The sequence below is a fragment of the Terrapene carolina genome, unplaced genomic scaffold, assembly GCF_002925995.2.
Source record: "Terrapene carolina triunguis isolate 2854851 unplaced genomic scaffold, T_m_triunguis-2.0 Scaffold112, whole genome shotgun sequence".
Lineage (NCBI taxonomy): Eukaryota > Metazoa > Chordata > Testudines > Emydidae > Terrapene > Terrapene triunguis.
Genome location: NW_020664463.1, coordinates 22,223,210 through 22,248,834, shown reverse-complemented (window position 1 = coordinate 22,248,834; position 25,625 = coordinate 22,223,210). Strand labels below are relative to the sequence as shown.

The following is a 25,625-nucleotide window of genomic DNA, read 5'->3' as shown; positions in this document are numbered from 1 at the left end:
GAAGTCCAATGGTTGAAGTTGATGGTGTCTCTGTGTCGAATCGCCAGGGACCAGGAGGAGAGCTGATGGCAGGTGTAGGCCTGGAGTTCATGTGGTATCTAAGTTGAATCCCTGGAGCTCAGAGTGAAGAAGCAGAGTTGATGGGTGTGTAAATCTGGTGACGGGAGCTCATGGCTGGCAGGGGTGTCAGCCCAGTTACTACGGTTAACAGGGGGAGAGACTAGCACTTGAGCTCATACAATACAGAGTCTAGTAGCTAAGGCTGGCTGGCCAGGCCTGGCGCCTGTGTATGCTCAATGCTCCCAGGGTGTTTCAGCTCAGCATTTCCTAGAAGTCTTCCTGCTTTGAATGAAAACTCTCAAAATGCAGTGACTGCAATTTAAGCTGCTTCCAGTAAAATCCTTCCAGTCTGCTCTGAGCCAGTGCAGGGTAATGAAATCCAGCTCTCCAGAGGACAGGGAGGATGGGCCACAGGGCCCTTCCCATGCAGCATGGGAAAGAGGGGCCCCTCCTGTCCAGATAGATCTGCGGCCAAAAGGGAAGGGAAACTTTTAAAACAATCTTCAGAGGCTTTAGAAGAAGCCACCATCTCTCTGCAGGCAGAACCCCTGGAGACTGCTCGCAGTGACACTTCCTATGTTATCAATACATGGCAGTGTAAAAAGAAGTCACTAAAAGGGCAGAAGCAGAGACCAGAGAGAGAACGGGGACACAGAGAGAAATGAGAACAAATATCCACTCAGCACATGGGGACAAGCAGGAGGGTCCATTGCAGGGAGGAAGAACTCTCCATACAAGAGGCCAGCTTGCATCAACAGCGGGACAGCACCTGGCTCCCGTTTACCTCCTCACTCCCCCATGGAAGCCTCAGCGCAGGACTCAGCAAGGTCCAGGTGTGTCAGCCCCAGCTGCAGGTTTCCCTGGTAAGCCATAGAGTCTCCTCCCTGTGGACATGGGGAGCCGGCCCATCACTGCCCATGCTCGTCAGAGGCATGTAAGAAAGGCAGCTCTTCACTCAGGGCTTTCAGCCGCAGGACTCCTTCCTCCAAGTCGATGCAGCACTAAGGGGGGCAGACGAGAGCTGGTTACCCATAGTATGTATCAGTCACAAGGCATCAGCAGGGTACGTGGGCTGTATGGTGTCTATTACCACGGAGAAGCAGGAGCCCATCTAATAATCACCACCCCCCTCTTCCCTCCCTCTCGCCAAGCCAGATTTTGGAGAGCACCCTCCCATCAAATTCACAGCTGCTCTTCCTAAAGAAGCTCCTTACCCTCGGCCTTCTTTTCCTTCCATCCCCCAACACACCTGCACCTCTTCTTCTGCATACACCTCCATTGCTCCTTCCCATCCCTCACCCTCGCTCCCTCCCGCTCCCCAGCAAGGCCCTGCTCAGGTGACTGTCTCTCACCTTGTTCAGCACAGCCGCCTTATTCGCACATTGCATACATGACCCTTCTTAGGGGGGCCAAGGACATCATGCCCCCCTCCATCACTTTCCATTGGTTTTGAATCCAACTCCAACCTGGCCACCTAGCTTCCAAATCACCCTCTGCTCTTAGCCCCCTGCCTTCATTCCCTCTACTCCACCACAGGGTTCCTCTCTCATCCCTCCTTATGGCCACTGGGGTACACTGACAGTTTTACCTCTGTCTACCCCACCCTGTGCACCTGGTTCTGTCTCTTCCCCTCCTTCCAGTTCACGGAGCCATTCAGCTCTCAGCCTAACACCATCCCACTCATTGAGTGACAGTGCCCTTCCCCATTGCTTTCCCTTCCCCCATTGTGCCCTGCTTCCATCCTCCACTTTCCCACTCACCTTTCTACACTCCCATTCCTGCCTCTTCCCAGCCCCATCTTCTCCCCCCATTGGAATGGTCACTCCCATTTACCTGCCTCCTCTATCTTTGCTGCCTCCTCCTTGCCAATCTACAAGGCCTTCTCAGGCCTTAGCATGGTTATCGTTTGGGCTTCTTTCTGCTTCCCCTCACCCCTGGCTTCTCCTTCTGTAGTTCTCTCTGTTCTGCCTGCAGGACAGGGGCTCTCCCAGCATTCCTCCTCCTATGGAGCATTTCTCTGATGTTTTCAGTAAGGAAGGCTGTGTATGTAGGTATTTAATGGTTCATGCTGGAGAGAGCTCGCCAGCAAATCGAGACGGGGCTTTCTCTTCAAGCTGTGCTAGGATCTAAATCACAGGCTGTGTTTCTGGGTCATTTAGGGATCAGCACCCACCGGAAGGGAACGGCAAGCATAGATGCTCTCTGCTCCTGGGTTCTGGGCCCTATTCTGGGGGAAGGCAAAACCCTTGAGAGAGATTTCCCAGCTGAGTCCCCCTCCACAGAACAATTCCAAGTCTCAGCACTCCGTGCATAGATAGGCCCATCCTCCTGCATGACGGAGACTGGAAGGGACTCTTCAAGCTCCAGCAAAGATGCTCTCAGGAAGGGGTTACTTTTGAGAGATGAAATCTCTTCCCACCATGTCCCCTAGCAGAGCATTTCCCCGGCTCCCAGGAAAGAGACATCAGGAGAGGGAGAAACTGTAGATCTCTGCCATGGGGCTGCACAGGGCTCTAGCCACTCTCTGATCCAATAAGGTTTTAAAATGACAGGAAAGGGGTTCAATACTCATGCCAGCTAAGAGCATGCTGCAGTCAGAGATCAGGAAGCAGGGTGGCCAACACCCTGGCAGGTTTGGCCATCAGCATCGCATGCTTCCTGCAGCCCCAGCTTGGGGTCTCATTGAGACATGCCACCACACCTACATTATGTTCAGATGCGATGAGAGGAAACCCATTCCTTACCTTGAGAGACAGCAGAGTCTGGAGGCCGAAACAGAACTCCAGCATTTCATCATCTGGGGAAACAGAGAGGAAGTGGGTCAGGCTCAGGCATAGGTGTTTTCTGACAGTCTTCCTTACGCAGCACCTGAGTGACTGCCTTATACCCATGGCTGGAACTTGCTATAAGTTATCAAACCTCTGGCACGTATGGGGTCAGCATGCTAGGCACAGCAGAGTGTGGCCACTCCATCTTCCCAGACGCCTGAACGTCATCCTTTCCACAGCTGCAGCCTGCAGGGGTTAAGTGCTACTCTACCTGTCTATGCTCCTATAGACAACCAGCCATCAGAGAGGCCAGAGGAACAGTCCAACTCTCCTGCGCAGAGAGGAGACAGAACCAAGGGTGAGGAGAACCAGAGAGAAGGGGACGAGAATCAAGTGAGCTGGGGTCAGGAGAGGGAGAGAAACCAGAAAAGATGGAGGAATGGGTGTGGCAGGAGTACAGTGAGGAGGGCAAGAGACAACAGAGGAGCATGAAGAGGAACGGCACTGGGAGTAAATCAGCAGGCTGAGGAGAACGGGACAGAGAGAGGCAACGGGAGAAATCAGGGATGGATGAGAAGACAAATAAAATGGGGGAGAAGGGACGGAAAGAAGAATCAATCTCTTATTTTTGTTGTATGCAGAGATTCACATGCCTGGAAAAAATGCAACCTCCCTGCCACCCCTCCAATGCCTATTAAATGGGCTTCATTCCCCACGGCCCCTCCCAACAAGATCCTGCCTCTGGACACTGGCGAGGGCTCCCAGACTCCTCTACAATACAATTCTGCCGTACTCCTTCCTAGACAGTCTCTTCCCATTCAGTCTCCCCTGCCCCCTGGGAATTGTATATGGAGCAGGACAAACTAATCAGTCTGGGCATTTTTAGGAGACAAAGCAAAATGGCCCACAATGGGGCTGCATCATCTCCACTGCCCTTCAGCCAGTTCCCCCATTTGCCAGCATCTCCTTGTGGAGGGGGACACAGCAAGATCAAAGCCTCTGCATTGTACATGGGACTGTGCCTTGGCCCAGCCCCATGGGCCATGTCACCTTCCCCTCCACCCCTGCTCCTAGATGATCCATTTAGGTGTGCTGGCAAGGAAGGAAGAAGAGATCTGGGAAGGGGGAGGAAGCTCTGCTGGGCTCACCCACGACCAGCGCTGAGCACACCACCGTCTCCTGGCCAAGCTGCACCTCCACACACTCCACCTGGCCAATGACACTAGGGACAGGAAGGGAGAGATCCCCATTGCCAGCATCGGACACTTCCTCCAGCCTGTGAGACACAAGGGATGTTACTGCCTGAAATGAGCATGGGCAAAAGAACAATAGGTGCTCCAACTAGTTAGGGACACTTCACAGTCTCTTTGGAACTGGCTTGCAAAAGAGAGGGGATCTCACTCATATAATGGGGATGTCAGGAGCAAGATTCTCCAGGGGTAACCCACAGGCACTATGGGGCTGGGTTCCCCTGAGTAGGTGCAAAGCATCAGCTGGTCATCTTGGGATATGCAGTATCCACAGCCAAATTGTTACCCCTCTGCCAATGCTCCTCAGACCTGCCCTGCAGCCCCCTGCTATTCCAGCCCTGGGCTCCCCACACAGCTCTGCCAGTGCCCCTCAGTCCTGTCCTGCAGCCCCCCCATTATTCCAGCCCTGGGCTCCCCACACCCTAAGCAGTCGGGTGTGAATGCAAGGGTTCCCGATGTGAATGGGAGTTGGGGTATGAGTGCAAGTGGTAATTTCAGATTCAGAGTGAGCACAGTTTTTAATGCCCAATTCCTTGTTTTCTATCCTACCCCCAATCTCTTCTGCCCCAGGCTCTTACCCCAGCCGTTTCAGACAGCTCATGGAGATGAGGTTTTGCTGGCAGCCAGTGTTAACAGCAGCTCTCAATACCTGACCTTGGCACTAGAAGAAACATAAAGGCAGGTTAATACAGGCTTAAACTGACACAAACCCTACACAGAACCCCTGGCAATAGTGTGAAAATCCCTAAAAACTAGTGACAAAAGGACATCAGAAGGTTTGGGGTTCAGATGAGCATCCACAAGTTGGGGTGCTCTTGGGAACCCATGGAGGCCCCAGCAAGACTCTGTGAACCCCGCCCCACCAGCATCTTCCTCTATTTGACTTCTTACAGGAAGCCCAGTAACCTGCCACCCCTCTCCCCTTCTGGCATCTTTAGGGAAGGATGATGGGTCTGCTTCCATCTCACTATAGCATCTTCCCTTGTTTCACTCTCCCTTCTGCCTACCCACTGAGCCCCCAGCCACATTGTCTTGCATTCTCCTGCCACAAACTGTACTCTTGTTTGCTATCCCCCTGGAGCGGATTCTCTCTCTTCCCTCCAGCTCTAGTTCCTGTGAGTACCAGGACAGGGTCAAGGGGAAGAGACGGACTGCCCTGCCCCAGAACCACTGCAGCATTCAGGTATTAGAAGGGGACAGACTCCTTTCCTGTTTTACCTCCTCTCCCCTCTGCACTCAGCCAGGGAGCACAGGAGAGCAGTCACCATTTGCCTCCTGCTCACTCCTCCCCACAGCCCTTTGTGGCATTGCTTTCTAACGTTGAGGCAGTAGCAGTTCTCAGTACTTGGGGGGGGCCTGTAAAACCCAGGGCTGCCAGGAGCTGTGTGGATTGACACTGGAATCAATAGGAAACATGATCAGAGAAAGATGGGACAGAATCACAGAACATAGTGAAGGAAAAGATGTATTAGCTCCATCAAGTCCATCCATCTTGCCCCCAGCCAGTGCAGGCCTGTATCCAAGGCCTTGTCCAGGACTCATTTTAAATGAACCAAGTGATGAAATTTCCCCCTTTCCCTTAGGAAAGACTCTTCTATAGACCAACACATCTTGCTGTCATGAAAATTTCCCATATATTTTGCCTGCATGTTAATTTTCTTCATTTCACTGTGTGAGCTAGTGCTGTGGGCAGGGCCGGCTCTACCTTTTTTGCCGCCCCAACCGGCGAAGCAAAGGAAAAAAAAAAAGCGGCCGCAGCAGTGCCGCCGAAAAAGAAAACATGAAAAAGCTGCCGCAGAACTGCCGCTGGAGAAGAAAAAAAAGAAAAAAAAATCGGAGTTTTTGCTGCCCCAGGCACCTGCTTCCTTAGCTGGTGCCTAGAGCCGGCCCTGGCTGTGGGCCAGCTGGAGACAACAGCAATCCTCCCAGAGTTCCCCTTAGGGTGGGGACAGCTCTGTACTACCTCCAGTGCAGGATTGCCCAGTCTAACCCTGAGTACAACACTGGTAGAGATCTACTATTCATTAGAATCTGTGCCATGGGAGCTAATGGAGAGAAAAGGGTTAATGAAAGGGAGTGTTCATTATTTCCCGATTTCTAAAGATCAGAGGGGTAGCCTTGTTAGTCTGTATCCACAAAAACAATGAGGAGTCTGGTGGCACCTTAAAGACTAACAGATTTATTTGAGCATAAGCTTTCGTGGGTAAAAACCCCACTTCTTCAGATGCATAAAAAGTGGGTTTTTTACCCACGAAAGCTTATGTCCAAATAAATCTGTTAGTCTTTAAGGTACCACCAGACTCCAGATTTCTAAACTAACTCTTTCCAAGCTTGTTATAGAGACTAATCCTCCCGGAGGGCTAACTCCAATATGAGATTTCATTTTGAAAACAAATGGTCAGTGATTTGTCAGAGAGAGAGAGGAGAAAATAGTGAGGCTGTGAGGGGAAAATACAAGCATCTAAAATGGGGTAATAAAATAAACAGCAGTCAGTACCTCAGAGACTTAAAAGTATTAGTGATGGACTCAAAACAATGTGTGCACAGAGAAGACCAGAACTACTGAAACTGGAACCCTCCAACCTATCTTGATGAATAGCTCCCCTTCTAAACATCCAGGTATGTTTGAAGTAAATCAGTCCAGGGAGTTTCAGTTACAAAGACTTAAATCTGGCACGTTCTCCACTATAATCTCCAGTTACAATAATAAACACACGCAGTCCTTACATAGCACTTTTCACTTCAGGATGACTTACAAATATTAGCTAATTAATCATAACACTCAGCACTTCATAAATATTAACTATTCCTCACAACGCCCCAGTGAGGCAGATAGATTAAGTGACTGGACCCAGGTCATAGAGGGTGTCAGTGCCAAGATAGATCTCAGGGGCTCCTGACTCCCAGCATGATGCTTATCCCGTTTACACATGCCTTGTGCTAAGCAGTCATTTGGCTGCTAGTCAGGAAAACACTGGTGTCCTGCGAGGGAATGGGTTTGGAAGGTGCTGAATGGAGAACATAAAGCTCTATATCCCAAGCCCAGCAGCAACATGCCTGGAATGTAAAACAAGGCAGAGAAACCAGCCCCAGAAGCGGCCCAAAGCACCAAGTCTAGCAACCAGTGCTTTCAGTACACGCGAGCACAGAAGTATCCCTCTTATCCCAGCTCCTGTGCAAATGAGCAGCCCTATCTCATGCTGCTGAGCAGCCAGGCCTGTTCTCTCCTTGTGATGAATTTCATGCATGAAAGGACTGAGAGACCCAGCCAAGCTACTGCCTATTCAGAGCACAAACCCACTCAGCTGTACTCCATTCATGCTCACCTCCTGCCTCTTTGTACACAATGGACATGGGTACATGGAGTAGGATGTTAAAACCTCACAGAATGAAGCTAAAAGCCCTCCTGCAGGCTGACATGGCTGCTTCCCTAGAAGCTACTGCTGACAGTTAGTTCACACAGGTCCCAGACCTTCCAACCCACTGAGGTTAAGCATCAGAATGGGCCGTAGCTTGTGCCCGGTAGAGGAGCCCACTCTCCAATTTGCTCATTCCATCTCCCACAGCCCCCCTCAGGTCATGGCAATATCTGCCTATGGCAAAAACTAGTGCCCTAAACTTAAGGCAGTTGGAAAGAGGACAACACTGAAATGGGAAGAGCCAACCATCTGTCCCTGCTGTGAACACTCACAGAACTGGACTGTACCCAAAAGGCCAAGTTCTGACCCCACCACATCTAAATTTCTCTCTTTTTGCCTTTAGAACACTGAAAAGCTGTCTCAGCCACAGAATGCTCACTGAATGGGGTGTACATGATACACTGACACCCCCTCCCCCTCCCAGGATGGGGGGGGGACCTTATGTTAAGGAAGGAAATGGGATAAAGCATGAGGTGAAAAAGTGTGTTCTAAAGGCATTTGCCTTCACATATATTATACCAAACTGTAGCACAGGGAAAGTGGTGCTGAATCCTGCCTCCTGACTGGCTAGTAGGGTGCACAATGCTATCCTTATGATGTGTCATGTATACTACAATAAAGACCAATGACTGAAGATTGCAACAGGCTGGCAGCATTTGGCTGAAACATTCCATCCCATTAATAGGTGTTGATGTTGCTGGGAAAGGGTTAAATGGGTTCTGCTGACTAACTGAGGCAGATAGCTCATTTCTCCATCCAGATAAAAGGGAAATGGGAGTGGCTTTCTAGGAACAGAGGATCTAGGGTGTGGGCTGAGCCATCCTCAAAGAGGAACCCTAGAAGCAGCCAAGCCTCTGAAAGAGGCTTGAGCTGCACTTTATGTAATGTTATGATCAATTGCTTTATTAATAAAACCAAACTCCAAGAAGGGGTGAGCTTTTGCCATTACACATGGTATGGGCTTTGTTTTAGAGCATGGTGGAAAGGCAGTTGCTTAGAAAGTTAACTATTCACTAATGTCTACCAGATCAGTGATGTTTCTAAGGACTGGACTGTTTCCTAACTGTCTCATGAACTCATTATAAGCCAGAGGATAATTCCTGCCCTAGAGGAACCCCTAATGATAACACAGTCTGGGTGAAAGAGCAGGTGATGACTACGAGCAGACCTGGGTTTCGAGCCCTTCCTCATAGTTATTTAGAACACCTGGTCAAAAAGAGACTCTGGCGGCTCCAGTCAGCACTGTTGACCGGGCCATTAAAAGTCCGGTTGGCACAGGCTGGCAGGCTCCCTACCTGGCTCCATGCAGCTCCTGGGAAGCAGCTGGCATGTCCCTACGGCTCCTAGGCAAACGGACAGCCATGGGGGCTCCGTAGGCTGCCCTGCCCCGAGTGCCAGCTCCGCAGCTCCCATTGACCGGGAACTGCAGCCAATGGAAGCTGCGGGGGTGGCGCCTGCCGGCGGAGGCGATGCACAAAGCCCCCTGGCCCCTCCACCTAGGAGCTGGAGGGACATGCCAGCCATTTCTGGGAGCCACCTGAGGTAAGTGCCGCCTGGAGCCTGCATCCCAATCCCCTGCCCCAGCCCTGAGCCCCCTCCTGCACCCCAAACCCCTCATCCCCAGCCCCACCCCAGAGCTCGCACCCCCAGCCAGAACCCTCACCCCCTCCCACACTCTGAACCCCTCAGTCCCAGCCCAGAGCCACCTCCTGCACCCCAAACCCCTCATCCCCAGCCCCACCCCAGAGTCCGCACCCCCAGCCGGAGCCCTCACCCCCTCCCACACCCCAACCCCCTGCCCAAGCCTGGTGAAAATGAGTGAGTGAGGGTAGGGGACAGCGAGCGATGGAGGGAGGGGGGATGGAGTGAGTGGCAGTGGGGCCTCAGAGAAGGGGCAGGGAGCAGGGCAAGCGTGTTCGGTTTTCTGTGATTACAAAGTTGGCAACCCTATTCAGAATGACTACAAAACTTTAAATCTGCAGCTATCAGATGCCATTATTATTTATTCAGTGTTTATTAACCAAATTTCCAGGAAAGAAAGGAGAGGAGGGACTTTTTAAGAATCAATCATTTACAAACAGCTATTTTTGCAGAAATCATGTCAGTTTCAAAGCCAGCCAGCGGCTTCCATCAACTGAGCTCTGTCTTGTGGCTGCAGCACAAGCTCAGCACAGAGGAAAAATAGCCTCACACTGTGGGCTCCTTCAGCGTCCGTTTCCAAATGAACAATACACAAGCCCCGGTACAAAAATAACATCTTGCTTTTGGTGTGCAGATGTCAGTCACATGACTGACTTTCCAAAATGCTTTGCAAAAACTGCAGCTGGCAAACGGTGTGATGAAAAAGGGGCACTTTGCTACAGAACTGTATGAAGAACTCGCATAAATCAAATAAACAGAAGCCACAATGACTCTGCAGCAGAAACTATGTGGGTTGGACACTGTCTGTGATCTCGGGAACCAACCAAGGCCCTAAAAGCAATTCAGCTGTATAGTTGCCTTAGAGTGAAAATAATGGTAGACTGAGGATCCTCACATACTAATTACCATTGACTAGCTGCAGTCAGCTTTATTTCCAAGTATATGCCAAGTACTGCAGCCCAGTGACATTATGGGGACAGACGTCACCACCACATAATATTCTGTTTCCTTGCTCGGGTCTAACCTATAAAGACCAGCTCTGAGCTGAAGAATGAGTTTCTCACAGACAGAATCTCTTAAGAACAAAATCACAGCTGGCAATAAGCATTTTTCCCAGACCTTACTACTTACACAGAACCTGCAGCCTTCTGGTGACTCCTTCTAAAGCTACAACAACTGTTTCCATGCACATGTTTTTATCCCTGAAGTGAATTAGAAAAGTTGCAGGACCAAAGGAAACGTGTACATTTCCTCTTGAGGAGTTCCTAGCTTAAGGTGGGAACACCAGAAAACTCTATGAATAATACTTGACTACCAGTAAGCAGAACAAAACAGGCCTGACTACAACAGTCTTCGGCACTTCAGAGTCATTGATGTGAAGGGGTTACAGATTCTCTGGGGTTTTCATGGAAATTCAGACTGCCCCTCACAGGATGGCCTGGCCCTTAAAGGACTCAGCCTCATCTGTACCTTATCAGATGCCTTCCCCCAGGTGTCGGGCTTTAAGGCAGATACAAGGGAGTTGAGAGGGGAAAGGAGACCTGCAAGGAAGGGTTGCCCATGCCCAGGGTTAGGGATAGGGTTTTGGGAAAGCATTGTTGAGCCCAACAAGTCGCTGAAGAAACTGTGGAGCTGGAACAGACTCCATTTAAACCAAAGTGATGTTTGAACTGAGATGCTGTTTTAATAATCCAGACCCCAAGAAAGGGTGTTATTTAACTTGCATGAGAGCCTGGCTGCAGTCCTTGGGAAGCCCAAGAAGGGAAACTGAGGCAATGGCAGGGTCTGACGCCAGAGTTGGTAAAAGACCCCATTACGTGTTGCTATGGCTGGATTTCCCTTCCTGACACCTGTCCAGCATAAGATCAAAAAAATTCCACTATCATTCTCTATGGAAATACACAGACTCTATGATGTTAAAATAATCAAACCCCTTTATTCACCAAATTGAGGCCTTGACTAACTTGGGGCTTGAGCAAGCAGTTTAGCTACCCATATATAGTCCAACAGCTCAAGCCATGACTTTATACCAGTGCAAGTCACAGTTTGCTCTATTGCAGTTATGGCAGCATAGCTACTCCAGTTGCTAAAACCCAGCGTAGATAAGGCTGAGTATCTCTAACAGCAATAGCCTGAAACAAAACAGACAAATAATTAGTTACGTGGGCCTGAGATACTTGGGTCTAAACTTTCCAGAAGATGATGTGTACATTTGTATACAACTGTGGTACCTGATTGTGCTAACTGGAAGTGCAAAGATATGCACATTTTACCAAAAGTCTTGTCTTTGAATACAAGCATACTAAGGGATTTAAAGCTAGCCACTGAAACTTAAATGTAGCTTTAAAGTGGATTTTCATATACTAGTCACCTAAAACTTACCAAAAACTGGATCTATCATCTGTGTGCTATCCAATACCTTTAATCACACAGTGTTTGACACGGTTGAATGGTTGTGCGGCAGACATACGTGGACACCCTTTGGACTTGCTTCAGAGCTTGCAAGGGGATGCTGGGGGGTGTTATCTTCAGGATGACCTTCTTATATGGAACAATTTAAGAAGAAAGGCACTACAGAAGCTAAAGTAATACCACCTCCGTGGAGCTGTTTAATGTTTGTGGGTTCAACTGAATGAAGAAATCTTCTGAATCCTTACTAATTGCTCACATACATTAGTCAAAATACAGCAGTAGGTGAGCTTCCTGCTCCATGGGAGAAACCAAAATAAAGTAGATTCAAATTCAAGCAAGGAACACATAGCTGTTCTGACGAGCATAAGAAAGAAAGAAAGAAAGAAATCTGGCCACTGTCAGAGAGAAGATCCTGGACTGAATTGACTCTGGGTCTGATCCAGTCTGGCAATCGCTATGAGACAGAGAGACACAGAAAAAGGGATGAAGAATGGCAGAACAGGAGGGAGAACAGAAAAGTAGCACCTCCACTGCTTGGGTCATTTGAAATGAGACTGGACAAAAGCACTAGAGAACAGCCCGTAGCTACCACTCTGGCATTGGCTCCCTGGGAATGGAGCAGATGGGACCCAGTGAGTATTTCTATCACTAAGATCAGTGAGTGTATAAAACTGGCACTGTAGACTTGCAGAGGTCCTTACCTTGCAGTGTATGAGCAGGGACACAGTCTCTTTCCTTCTGTCGTTCTCTTTCTTTTCTGCCCTGTCATCCTTGTCCTTCACCAGTGGGGATTGAACCCATGTGGTATATTCCCTGCTCTCCCCCCGCAGCTTGTTCAGATTCCCCTCCAGGAGGCGCCGTTGTACCACACTGTGTGGCTGCTGTCTCCACCACAAAGAAAAAGGACACTCTCAGCAAGGTATTGGGACAGGATCCAGAAAATCACCACTACTGCCAGCAGCTCCATTGGCCTGGGGAAGCAGTCTGCAAATGCTCTTTGGGCCTGGATGATCCACTTACTCTCAGGGGCGACACAGGCCATGAGTGTCGGAAATGTCCTTCTCAGTCTCCACCCCAGCCCAATTGCCTCTTACACACAGTAGCATCTCCCCGTAGTTTGTCTACTTCAAGTGCATCTCAGACAGCAGCCCTTGCTTTCAAATTAAATGCAGTTGACTGGTTATCTGTGCCATGTCCTCTCCAGCGTGGCCTTGTCTCTGGAGAGCTCAGTGCAATCATAACAGGAGAAGAGCCTCCTGACACACCATCTCCAAATACATATCCAGTCCCACAGTCAGTCAGTCTCACACGCCTCACACCCATTTACCTCCACACATACCCTACCAGACATGGACATGCAGACACACACAACCCAGCACTATCACACTCTGTGATGGGGCATGTACCCACATGGGCAACGCAAGAGTTAACGGGAGACAGAGAGCACCTAGAGTACCTGGTTGCACCTTGAGGGTGGGCCAGGCCTAACTGAAGATGAAGCCCAGCTGCGGGAAGAACTGGGTGGTACTCATAAAGGAAGGAAGCCCTGAGGAGAAGGGGGCTGTAGAGTGAGAAGGGAAGTGCTGGTCAGCTTTTTGCTAGGGTGTGGCGGAAGGGCTGGGAGAGAGGCAGCTATACAGTAAGCCTAGGGACGGGGCAGGCTGTGGGAAAGGGTCTAAAGGAAGAACAATGTAGGAAGAAGTCCAGGGAGGCATCTGAGGTAGCAGACCTTTACTGCTTGCTATGGGGTCCCTGGACTGGAACCCAGAGGAGAGGAAGGGCCTGGGCTCCATTCACTACTGGTCCACTGGAAAAGGTGGTGTGGCAACACCTGAGGCCGGGGGGAGAAGGACTGTTCAGTTGGATCTGGGAGGCATTGCTCTGCATGTGAGTGGGAGGACAGGCCTGTAGAGGCCAGAAAGGGGTGAAGAGTCTGGCAGAGTACCCCTGGGTAGGGGTGAAGAGTGATATTTGAGTTCATTGGACTCTTTGCCTGCCCTGTGGGAGGGGCGGGAAGTAGCATAACTTGGCCGGAAGGAAGACCACTGCAGAGCCAGAGGGGCTCTTGGCAGGGGTGCTAGGCCATGCCCAAAACTAGGCTGCTAGGAGTGAGTCCACTCTTCCAAACACTCCATAGAGTGACACCCACAGCATAGCCTGGGGAGGCAGCACAAAGGACACAGTAGGATACAATACGTGCCTCAGAGAGACGTCTGGGTGCAGGGCTGTAACTGGGGCAAGCGGGGCAGTCATCCATGGCATAAATTGCAGGATGGAAAAATGGGGATTTGAAGAAAAAGGTGGTTGTGGTGGGAAAATATGCTTGCTTGCCCCCACCGATGACATATAACAGTTGATGGGGGCGGGCATAATTTAAAGGTTTTTTGGGGGGAGTATGTGACTGCCCCACTAGGCTGGCTAGATAGCAAGTGTCAAAAATCAGGACGGGGGTGGGGGGTAATAGGTGCCTATGTGAGAAAAAGACCCAAAAATCAGGACTGTCCCTATAAAATCGGGACATCTGGTCACCCTATGCCCCACAGAGGTTTTCAAACTGTGGGGTGTGCTCCCTGGGAGGTGGGGTGCAGAGCAATGTTCAGGGGGTGTGAGCAGTAATGCTGGGGGATGAGCAGCGATGCCAGGTGGGGTTGGGGGAGGGAGTACCACCTGCATCCCCTGACTCACTTCAGTGCGCCACCCAGCCTGTCGGCGTTGGGGTGTGTGTGTGTGCGTGCAACCAAAAAAATCTAGGGGGCCATGTAACACTGTGTGCGCCCCCCCCCCCCCCACACACATCACCTCTGCTCGTCCTGAGTGCTAAAAATGCCTAGTTACAGCTCTGTGTGGGTGTCTTCCTCCACAGGCTTACCATAAACAGAGTTTCTAGGGCATTTTAAGGCCTGCCCGGCAAAAGAGACCCTTCTCCCTCCCAGCAGTGGCAGGATGTCTCACCTCCTGCAAGGGGCAATGGCAGGAGGGCTGCTGGAAGGCCAGGCTGCCTTCACTCCCTAAGGGGAGCAGCTGCAGCAAAACCAATAGCCAAGTTCTCCTCCTTATCCCCTTCCCTACAGGATAGTAGCAACTTCTCCTCCTCCTCTTCTGCTCTGCCTGGGCAAAGGAGGGGGTGGGGAAGATTTACGTGTCATACAACATTTAATACCTTGGTAGGTGGTGATGACTGCTGCTTCCAAAGGGAGCTCACTTCACCATCAGCCAGCTGCTGAAGTCCTCACCCAGTGTTTACTCGGTCCCTATGTAGGGACTGTAAGGACTGAGTAAAATCCAGAAATCAGGGCAACTAATCTGTGGTTCTGCCTGCTTTCCGCATGCTGGGGACCATAATCCTTCAACCTGGGATCTGATGATTCAGACCTGGTAAGGGAGTCATTGCTGCCTAGAAGAGAGAAGGGCTACTGGATCTGGCCAGGCTGCCTCTCCCTAATGACCGGCTGCTTCCACCTTCCTCTGAAATATCCAACTCTCTGATGGTGGGTGTTTAGGCCTGCGGGCTTTTTTACCACCCTGCAGTGACTCTCAGAGGAAAAAGGCCTACCGAGTCCATTTACCTACAAGGGCAAGATACACTGTAATAATATCCTTACAGAGAACATATCCCTCTGCATCCCATTAGTTGTCAATTTGATCTTGACCATAAGGCTATGTAAGACTTTAGATTAAACCTTAAATGGAGCCCACTGTAGCTCTGATTTATCAGCTTCCCCAGTGATTAGAGCAAGAGACTTGCTTTCTATTCTGGGCTCTGCCAATAACGCACTGTGTGGTCTGGGGCAAGACATTCAACCCCTCTGTGCCTCAGTTTCCCTACCCATAAAATGGGAAGGATAATAGCTTTGTAAAGTGCTTTGGGATGAAAAAAACGCCATCTAAGATCAAAGAATGAAAGTAATTACACCCTTCTACCCCCCCACCCTGCATCCCAGTCTACAAGCTAAAAGGGAGGTCTGCTATTTCATTTTATTCTCTAAATACTCCAAGCTCAGCGTCATGAGGTTTTAGACGATAACCCAATGCCAGTCAGGCTGCCAGCTAAGACTGGGGCCATGGGAAAAGGGCAGGGGGCGCCATATTCCCACCCTCTCTTCCCCATGTACTCTCACACAGTCTGGCATCCAACAGGCTTTTCTCTCCCTCCCAGGGAACTTTCCCACAGGAAGAGCAAGCCCTCTCCAGCTGCTACCTCTGTCACTCAGGCCAGGAGAGGGTCACGCATTGATATGGGGAGCTAAGCTTTGGGACAGCAAGGGCATCTGTTCTGAGAGCGGAGAACATGCTCTTCTCTGTCTCCTGCGTCACTGAGGAGAGATGGGAATGAAGAGGAGACAGGACAAGAAATGCAGCGCGAGAGAGGAGTGGAGTGGAGAGATGGTGAGTTGAGAGGTGCGGTGAGGGGAGGAAGAAGGCCCCGCCAGGGAAGCTTCCTGCTCCTGGGATGGTTGGGCAGCGTTCCCTGTGGAACCCGACAGTGCTGCTCCTTAGCCAGCAGAAGTTGAAACTAGTTCAGTGAACTACGGCACACCCATTTCCCCTTGCACCTCCTGAACTGAGAGTCCCACCTTGACAGGGCCCGAGCTCCCAGAATCCCAGGGGTTGGGACTAGCAGCACTGCCCTGCCCAGCGAACACGCCTTAGCTGGGAATTCTGATTGCTAGCAATGACGTAAAACAGTTGCACACGGCTGAGTCTCACAGTTTTATCACTCGTCTCGTTTTTCAGCTGCTGGAGTCATGTGATTACTTGAGAATCTCAGCTTTCTTTTCTCTGTTTTAAAATAAGTTTCTAGCCCTCATGTTTGCAGAGAGAAGCTGAAAAACATGAAGCAAGTGCACCCTAAAGGCTCAGAAACCAGAAGGCAAAGATAAACATTCCAACCTTTATTATTTAAAGAAATCTCAGGATTTTAAAGCTAGTCTTGATTTTTAAGGGCTTGGGATGGGTAAAACTGAAACATACATAAGAATGTCCATTCTGGGTCAGACCAATGGTCCATCTACCTAGTATCCTGTCCTCCAACAGTGGCTGGTGCCAGGTGCTTCACATATAGAGAACAGAGCAGGGCAATTATTAAGGGATCCGTCCCCTGTCGTCCAGCCCCAGCTTCTGGCAGCTAGAGGTTTAGGGACATCCTGAGCATGGGGTTGCTTCCCTGACCATCCTGGCTAATAGCCATTGATGGACCTATCCTCCAGGAACTTCTCTCATTCTTTTTTAAACCCTGTTATACTTTTGGCCATCACTACAACCCCTGGCAATGAGTTCCACAGGTTGACAATGCATTGTGTAAAGAAGTACTTCCTTTTGTTTGTTTTAAACCTGCTGCCTGTTTATTTCATTGGGTGACCCCTGGTTCATATGTTATGTGAAGGGGTAAATAACACTTTCTATAGGCACTGACTTTTATTTTTCCCCAGGGGTGCTCCACCCCCGTTCCGCCCCGAGGCCCCGTCCCCACTCTACCCCTTCCCCCAAGACCCCGCCTTCACTCTGCCTCTTCCTGCCCCTGCTCCACCCCCTTCCTGAGGCCCCACCCTCGCTCCGCCTCTTCACACCCCTGCTCCAACCCCTCCCCCAAGGCCCCCGCCCACTCACCGCTTACTGCTCTCTGCCCTCCCTCAGCTGACAAACAGCTGTGCCTGATGGGTGCTGAGCACCCACTATTTTTTTTTCCATGAGTGCTTGAGCCTCAGAGCACCCGTCGAGTCAGCGCCTATGACACTTATTCACTTCCTCCACATCATTCACAATTTTATAGACCTCTAGCATATCCCTCCTTAAACATCTTTTTTTCCCAAATTGAATAGTCCCAGTCTCTTTAATCTCTCAGATGGAAACTGTTCCGTACTCGTAATCATTTTTGTTGCCTTTCTCTGTACTTTTTTCCAATTCTAATATACCTTTTTTGAGACGGGCTGATCAGAACTGCACGCAGTATTCAAGAGGTGGGTGAACCATGAATTTATATAGAGGCAATATGATATTTTCTGTCTTATTATCTATCCCTTTCCTAATGGTTCCTAACATTGTTAGCTTTTGTGACTACTACTGCACACTGAGCAGAAGTTTTCAGAGAACTATACACAATGACTCCAAGATCTCTTTCTTAAGTGGTAACAGCTAATTTAGACCCCATCATTTTATATGTATAGTTGGGATGATGTTTTCCAATGTGCATTAGTTTGCATTTATCAACACTGAATTTCATCTTCCATTTTCTTGCCAAGTCACCCAGTTGTGTAAGATCCCTTTGTAATTCTTTGCAGTCTGCTTTGGACTTAACTATCTTGAGTAATTTTGTATCATCTGCAGACTTTGCCAGCTCAATGTTTACCCCTTTTCCAGATCAGTTATGAATATATTGAGCAGCACTGGTCTCAGTATAGATCCTTGGGGGACCCCGTTATTAACTTCTCTCCATTGTGAAAACTGACCATTTACTCCTACCCTTTGTTTCCTATCTTTTAACCAGTTACTGATCCGTGAGAGGACCTTCCCTCTTATTCCATGACTCCCTATTTTGCTTAAGAGCCTTTGGTGAGGGACCTTGTCAAAGGCTTTCTGAAAATCAAAGTACACTATATCCACTGGATCACGACCTGGTCCACATATTTGTTGACCCCCTCAAAGAATTCTAATAGCTTGTTGAGGCATGAGTTCCCTTTACAAAAGCTGTGTTGACTCTTCCCCAACATATCGTGTTTCATCTATGTGTCTGATGATTCTGTTCTTTACTATCGTTTCAAACAATTTGCCTGGTACTGAAGTTAGGCTTACCAGCCTGAAATTGCTGGGATCGCCTCTGGAGCCTTTTAAAAAAAATCAGTCACATTAGCAATCCTCCAGTTATCTGGTACAGAGGCTGATTTAAGCAATAGGTTACATACCACAGTTAGTAGTTCTACAATTTCATATCTGAGTTCCTTCAGAACTCTTGGATGAACTCCATCTAGTCCTGGTGATCTGTTACTGCTTAATTTATCAGTTTGTTCTAAAACCTCTACTAACACCTCAATGTGGGACAGTTCCTCAGATTTGTCACTTAAAAAGAATGGCTCAGGTCTGGCTCACATCCTCTGCAGTGAAGTCCGATGCAAAGAATTCACTTAGCTTCCCTGCAACGGCCTTGTCTTCCTTGAGTGCTCCTTTAGCACCTCTATCATCCAGTGGGCCCCACTGATTGTTTGGCAGGCTTCCTGCTTCTGATGTACTTAAAAAAGTTTTTGCTGTTAGTTTTTGTGTCTTTTGCTAGTTGCTCTTAATTCTTTTTGGCCTGCCTAATTATACTTGACTAGCCAGAGTTTGTTTCTATTTTCCTCAGTAGGATTTGATTTCCAATTTTTAAAGGATGCTTTTTGGTCTCTAACCACCTGTTTGTTGTTTAGCCAGGATGGTTTATATAGTTTGAGTCCCTATTATGATGTTTTTAAAGCATTTCCATGCAGGTTGCAGGCATTTCACTCTTTTGACTGTTCCTTTTAATTTCCATTTAACTAGATTCCTCATTTAACTTTTTGAAGTTAAATGCTCCTGTGGTGGGCTTCTTTGGTATTTTGCCCCCTACAAGGATATTAAATTTAGTTACATTATGGTTGCTATTACTGAGTGGTTCAGCTATATTCACTTCTTGGACTAGATCCTGTGAACCTGTTAGGACTAAATCAAGAATTGCCTCTCCCCTTGTTGTTCCAGGACTAGCTGCTCCAAGAAGCAGTCATTAGTGGTGTCTAGAAGTTTTATCTCTGCATCCCCCCGTGAGGTAACATGTACCCAGTCAATATGTGGATAGTTGAAATCCCCCATTACTACTGGGTTTTCTGTTTTTGTCGCCTCTCTAGTCTCCCTGAGCTTTTCACAAGCACTGTCACCATCCTGGTCAGGTGGTCAGTAGTATATTCCTACTGCTATACTCTTATTATTCAAGCATGGATTCTATGGTACTGTTTGATTCATTTAGGATACACTGATCCTTGGTACTTGAGGTGTCTGTGGGGAGGTGTATTTTGGGGTGCTGGCAAAGTAACACCCCACTGTGAACTTTTCTATGACATCAAGATCTCTCAAACTCTGCAGGGGAGAATCTGCCCCATGGCACTTATTCACCTCCCATGATCCAGGAGAGAGTCAGAAAGGAGATCAGGAATGAGACAGAGGTGCATCTGTAACCCGCACACCTCCTGGGTTTGGTGTTCTGTCCCATCTAGTGGCACCAAGACTACTTAGAGAGAGAGATTAATGAGTCTGCTCTACAGCCTTAGCTAAAGGCCATATGGCTTTTAGCTCATGCAGTAGAGGCTCACACACTGAGCTCCAGAGGCCCCAGGTTCAATCCCGACGACCAGGGTCTGTCAGTGTTACACATGGGGCTAGGACATGACTGAATGGAGATTCTGCCCTCAAGCTGGAATGCACAGAATGCTGCATGGCCCTACCGGCAATGTGGCCAAGTGGATAGACACCCAGGTCTCCTGACTCCATTCCCAGGTTGGCTATTGGCCAGCTGTGTGCCCTCAGGCAACTCACTTCACAGCTGTGTGCCTCAGTTTCCCCATCTGTAAAATGGGGCTAATGATGCTGCCTCCTTTGTAAAGTGCTTTGAGATTAAAAACGCTATATAAGAGGTAGGTATTATATTATCATTGTTATTTCCCTGTCTGTGGTACCATGATGACCTACAGAGTTCACAGTGGGTGATCATTTTCAGCCAAAAATACATCTTCCCACAGGCACGTGAAGTACCTGGGGCTGTTGTACATTTCACATCGCTCCAGGAGATCTAAGGTTTGCTTTTCCTCTCGCCCCGTGTAGCGGATCGAGCACTCACTGCCACAGCGGCTCCTGCTGGTCGTCTGGGAATTAGCTCATTCCAGCACTCAGGGCGCCTCCTGCTCGCCGGTGTCTCTCCTGCCTCAGGCCCCCCGTGTCCCTCCCGGACCCCGGAGCCCCTTACTTTGGGGTGCTGCCCCACAGCACTGCCCCCACACTCTGGGTCTCCCTTCCTGGGGAACCCCCTCCCCCTATGCCCACCTTGCCTCAGTGACTAGTGCCAGTCGTCCTCTAGCCTCCATTCTCTGGGGCAAACTGCAGTCTGTAATGGCCACTTATAATTGGCAAGGGGGTTGGACTAGCTGCCTCTGCCTATCCCCAGGCTGCACCTCTGCAGCCCCAGTACCTCCTTAAGCCCTTAACAAGGCCTCAGCCTGGGGAGTTGCCAGGCTGGAGCTCCCCAGCTCCTCTTGCCCTTCCCCAACTCTGCCCAGGGTACCCTGTGCTTCCAGGCAGCCAGATCCTTCCCACTCCAAGGCTGGAGTGAGACTCTCTCCAAAGCTAGAGAGAGAGACTGCCTGCCTTCTGGCCCAGCAGCTCTTTTATAGGGCCCAGCCGGGCCCTGATTGGCTGCCTCCCTGCCTTCTCTTATTGGCTCTCAGCCCTAGCCCTCTCCAAGGGCTGGCTTTTAACCTTTTCAGGGACGGAGTGGGGTGACCGCCCCACTACACCCCAGTATAAATCAGGAGTGCCTCTATTGAAGTTAGTGCAGTCACACCAGTGTAAAACCAGAGTGAGTGGAGAATCAGGCCCTAGAGCTGGCTAACTAGTACAGGAAGAGATTCACAAATATTTTCACACAAACAGTGAGTTCACCACCAGTTACTGGTGGGGTCATAGTGTTCGTTGTTCAAGTATTCATACAACTGTTTTTGTTTGTGAGAATGGTCACGAATCCTAAAAGTTTCATGATTTTATCACAGATCCCAACCTTCATGTCTGAAAGTTTGTATAATTTACTCCCTATTCACCTGTTTAAAAATTTCAGTCAGCCAATGGTAGATCAGATACAATAACATGACTTAAGTGACCAATCAGGGTCAGTTCATGAACAATTTTCAAGCAGAAAAAAGGCCTACGTTTGTCTGATGAACTGTCCATGAAAAGGAGTCGGTGCACAACCAGCCAGAATGGGTCCCCTGGCTAGGCAGTGCTACAAGTTCCTAGACATGAAACTACAGCTAAAGTCTTACATTAGGCTGTAGGTTCTTCAGAGCAGGGACTGTATCTTCCTATGTGTTTGTACATCACGCAGCACAATGCAGCCTCGATCTCCCTCTGGATGCTACCACAATAAATAATCATGTCTGATGGATGGTGCAGGGGGAAGGTGTGAGACATGTTTCCCTATAGTTTCTACCCTCTGCTGACTCAGTAAGGAGCTGCCCTGAGTAGGCCAAGAGTGAACTCTCCCCATCCTCAGCAGCGAGAGGTTGCAGAGATATAGGAACGATAAGGCAAAAGGAGGGGTAGGTGATAACTAGATACTGCTCCCTGAGCTTAGGCTGTCAGCTGATTCCCTGTATCACATGGAGAGTTAGAGCGTGCCAAAGGTTCCTGATCCCTGCCCTAAGGTGTCGCATGTACTGGTCCAAAGTGGGTTTTCCAGAGACTCAAACAAAGAAAAGGTTTTTGATGTAAAAAGCTGAGCTTGGACTAACACAGGCCCTTCATTTTGCTTCAGCAAATGGACAGGACCCTCTGTCCAAAGTGGGAGCCAGCACTTGCAGAAGGATTGGAAGGGGATGTTGGGTCCCATAAGGAAGATGGGCGACTCCTGGCATGTTTGTTAGTAAGCGCATAGGAACCTTATTGTCTTTATGTTTTCTCTGTGATACTTATTTTGTCCTTAAAATGTAGTCTGCTGAGAGAGAGCTGGGTGGTAACTTGTAATGGCTGGCACTGCACTGTTCATAGCCCTCTGGGAGAAAGCACAGCACAGGGGCTGGCCTGTAGGTAGACTGGTTTGCAGGGGATATCACAATGTAAGGCAGGGGGCCGTGCAGCCTTAATACCCCCAGACAGAAGGGAGTGGGACAAGGGTCTCTGTCAGAGACAGGTGATGGCTGGAGGCTGGAGACCTGACGGGGCACTCCTAGAGCGGACCACGGAGAGGAAATACAGGTGCATGTAGGTGTATGTTTATGACAGATTGTGATTTGGAGACGCTCCCTCATAAGGGACTGTGTTGTGTGGGAATTTGGAGATGTGCCCTGGAGGGGGACCAGGGTCTTGGGAACCCAGGACTCTGTGCAGTAGTTCACTAGAGAGACACTCTGGTGTGTTTTATTAAAGCTTTATTCCTTTCTCATTCATTGGTTTATCATTGAATGAACCCCAAGATTGTTACAGTGCAGTTCCCTGAAACACTGACAGAGATCTCTAGGTTTCAAGGAGAGTCAGTGATGGTCCCTCTAGCCTGCTCCCCCGGGGGCTGGAGCTGTCAGGAGATGCCCCTGTTGAAGGGTCACCGACTCACAGCTGTAACTCCCTCCATCCCAGCGACTGAGATGGTCAGTCCCAGTAGTGCCTGTGCAGCAGGCTCTCTGTTCGCTACTGGCCGGGGCTGGGAGAGCACAAATCTAGGCCCTAGAGTGCTGTCGATGCCCAGCAATGGAATTTCATGTGTTCATAACCAAATTGTAGGGCTGGGACGGCTTGCTTAAATACATGGGTGATGACAGCGCTTTGGGAGCAGGGAGGGGTTTCCCATACTAGAGCCAGTAGCAGAGTGGACACCGAGGCTGATATGGTCTGAATGTGCGCTCTAGGAATCGCTGTGCAACTGACTCAGCCTGCGTGAGAAGGTGGTGAGGGATGGCCCAAAGCAGAGACACAGACACAGTTGAGTCTGACATGGTGCTGATCCCCAGCCAGCACATGGTGGGATGGTTGAGCCCAGAAGAATCAGAAATCAACAGAGAAATCAATATAAACCTGTGAGATTGATTTTCATGCAGCCTGGAATGCCCAGGAATTGGATTCCCTCTAATGCCCCGGCTCCTAGGCAAGACAGCACCATCACTAGTAACAATAAGGCCTAACAAGAGCGCAGTAAACTTATAGGAAAATACCCCGCAGCAGAGATAGTTAACATAGTGCCCCGTACTTGCCAGGCCTAGGGGCTGCCCCATCTCACCAGCAATCAGATCACCTCAGAGCCCTTGATTTCTTTGGGTCTGGTCAGTGACTCCAGGCAACTCAACCTACTTTTTGCAGGAGCCCTTATCAGTTTGGCAAAACAATCTGGAACTTGCAGGGGAAAGGAGCTGGAAGCAAAGCCATGCACTCCACTGGGAAACAGGATTTCAACCCAAATCCCGGATCAATTGTGGTACCCTATGAAGAGCATTGGGTAGTGGGGAAAAGTGAGAGTGTGCAATGGGATGGGGAAGATGTACTTAATTCATCAGTGGGGTATCCCAAGGGAAATCATTCCCTGTCCTTGTTATAGATACCCAGGGGAAATCATGCCTTGTCTCCAACTTCACCCCCTGCTCTTGCCCCACACTCACCCCCAGGGGAAATGTGTCAAAGCAAATCCAAAATTGGGGAACTGCACAGAAAAGTGAAAAGTTTCGACACAAGACCCCAAAGTTTCAGGGATTGGTGGGTGCGTTTACTGCAGAATATGAGAGGGACCACTTCCGTATTAGATCATGCAGGTTCATGTCAGTCCAGCATGTAAACACACATGTAAAACATACACAGAATCCCCATACAAGTTACACATATTTGTGTACTGTGGGCTGTGAGCTGGATCTGCAAGCTAGGGGGAATCCCCTACCTTCTACTTCCTCCTGGCTATGGAGGGGGTTAGACTAATGAAGAAAGATGCAGAGAGCAGGGGACATCTCCTTTCCCTTCACCCACCCCAGCCCTATAATGACTCTGATGGGCTGTTTGTTGTGCCTGGACCTGTGATTCTTTTCCCAAATTAGGGGGATGCCCTGGTATCATTAGGAGGAGAGGAGCATCCAGTTCCAAACTGGGTCCCACTTGACTCACCAGATCCTTGGAGGTGCCCAGCCTCTTCAAGCCATCCAGGGGCAGCAGGTCAGCAGAATCCTTGTGCACAAACTGGGTGGCCTGTTTCAGGCGCCTCTTCTGTTGCAGGATGGCTTTATCCCGCAGCTCCACTTCGCGCTGCCTCCTGTCCGGATTCTGAGTGCCTTCGCTCCGCTTTTCCTCCCCATCCCCTGGCCCCACTTCCTGGGCACAGGTCTCCCTCATGCTCATGGTGAAGAGTCCAGCTGGGCAGGTCTTTCTTGGGATGGCAGAGCGCTCTCTGGGCTCCCTCTCTGTGCCTGTCTGCCCTCCTGTGACTCACTTGGGATCTCTGCTCTCCCTTGCTCCTTCTCTCATCTGTCTCAGTTATAACTGCCCCATCATTGTAGTACCTCGGTGCCCTTCTCTCTTTCTGGCTTTCCCCCTGTGCCAAGCTCCTTTCCTCCCTCCCTTCTCCTGCCCTGACTGCAGCTCTGCCTCCTCCACTCGGTGGGTCCCTGCTGTAGCAGAAAAAGCCCCACGTCAGAAATCAATTTCCATAAATTGCAGCAGAGACGGTAAGATGCTTTGGCTGGAAAAATCCAGCAGCAGAAGGATGGCCCTGCTGCTGGGGGTTGGACTCACCTTCCTCCTGCTTTGTCTGTGTGTGTGCACACACACTGTCCTGTTCCCCACTGATACGCCACAGAGATTGTAAATCTTTCTGTGGCAGGCAGGCTGTGCTGCTCGGTGTCTCTGCCGGGGTTTTTGACGCATCTCAGTAAGTCTATTAATACTGGAGAGAACATACTTTGCTCTAGGAGATGATGCATTGCCTCCGTAAATGGGGGAGAGCTTTAGCCTCCAGGGTTCTGGCAGGCATGCCTAGTCTCTCTCATTTGGATGGAGAGTCACACAATTGGGACAGTTTTTAAACCCGGCGCTGGAGGATTTTACTGTGCGTTGCCAATGAGACACAGAAGGCCTGCTTTTTCACTCTCACTGGTGTGACTGCATCGTCCCTGATTCTGATCTCACTGGAGTACCTCCACTGAAGTCAGTGCAGTTATATACATGTAAAATCAGAGTGAGATCAGTGCAGCTACTCCTGACTTACACCAGCATGAGATCTGAATCTTTTTTTTTTAATTTCACCTGCTGAAATTGTTGCCGTTTGAGAGCCTTGCTCCAGGCCCTGGTACAAGGGGCGGGGGACACTGCAAGTTTTACCCCTTCCTCTGTCCTTCCAT

General features: G+C 49.6%; 1 protein-coding gene across 1 annotated transcript; it reads right to left on the bottom strand.

Moving 5' to 3' along the window:
• Positions 1-968: 968 nt before the first annotated feature.
• Positions 969-24,671, bottom strand: NRIP2 (nuclear receptor interacting protein 2). The gene is made up of 6 exons (XM_024218036.1): positions 24,397-24,671; positions 12,252-12,431; positions 4,657-4,739; positions 3,977-4,104; positions 2,805-2,857; positions 969-1,061 (listed from the first exon to the last, which is right to left on the bottom strand). Exons 1-6 carry the CDS (start codon positions 24,625-24,627, stop codon positions 969-971), a joined length of 768 nt encoding a protein of 255 aa, XP_024073804.1. The 5' UTR covers positions 24,628-24,671.
• Positions 24,672-25,625: the final 954 nt, after the last annotated feature.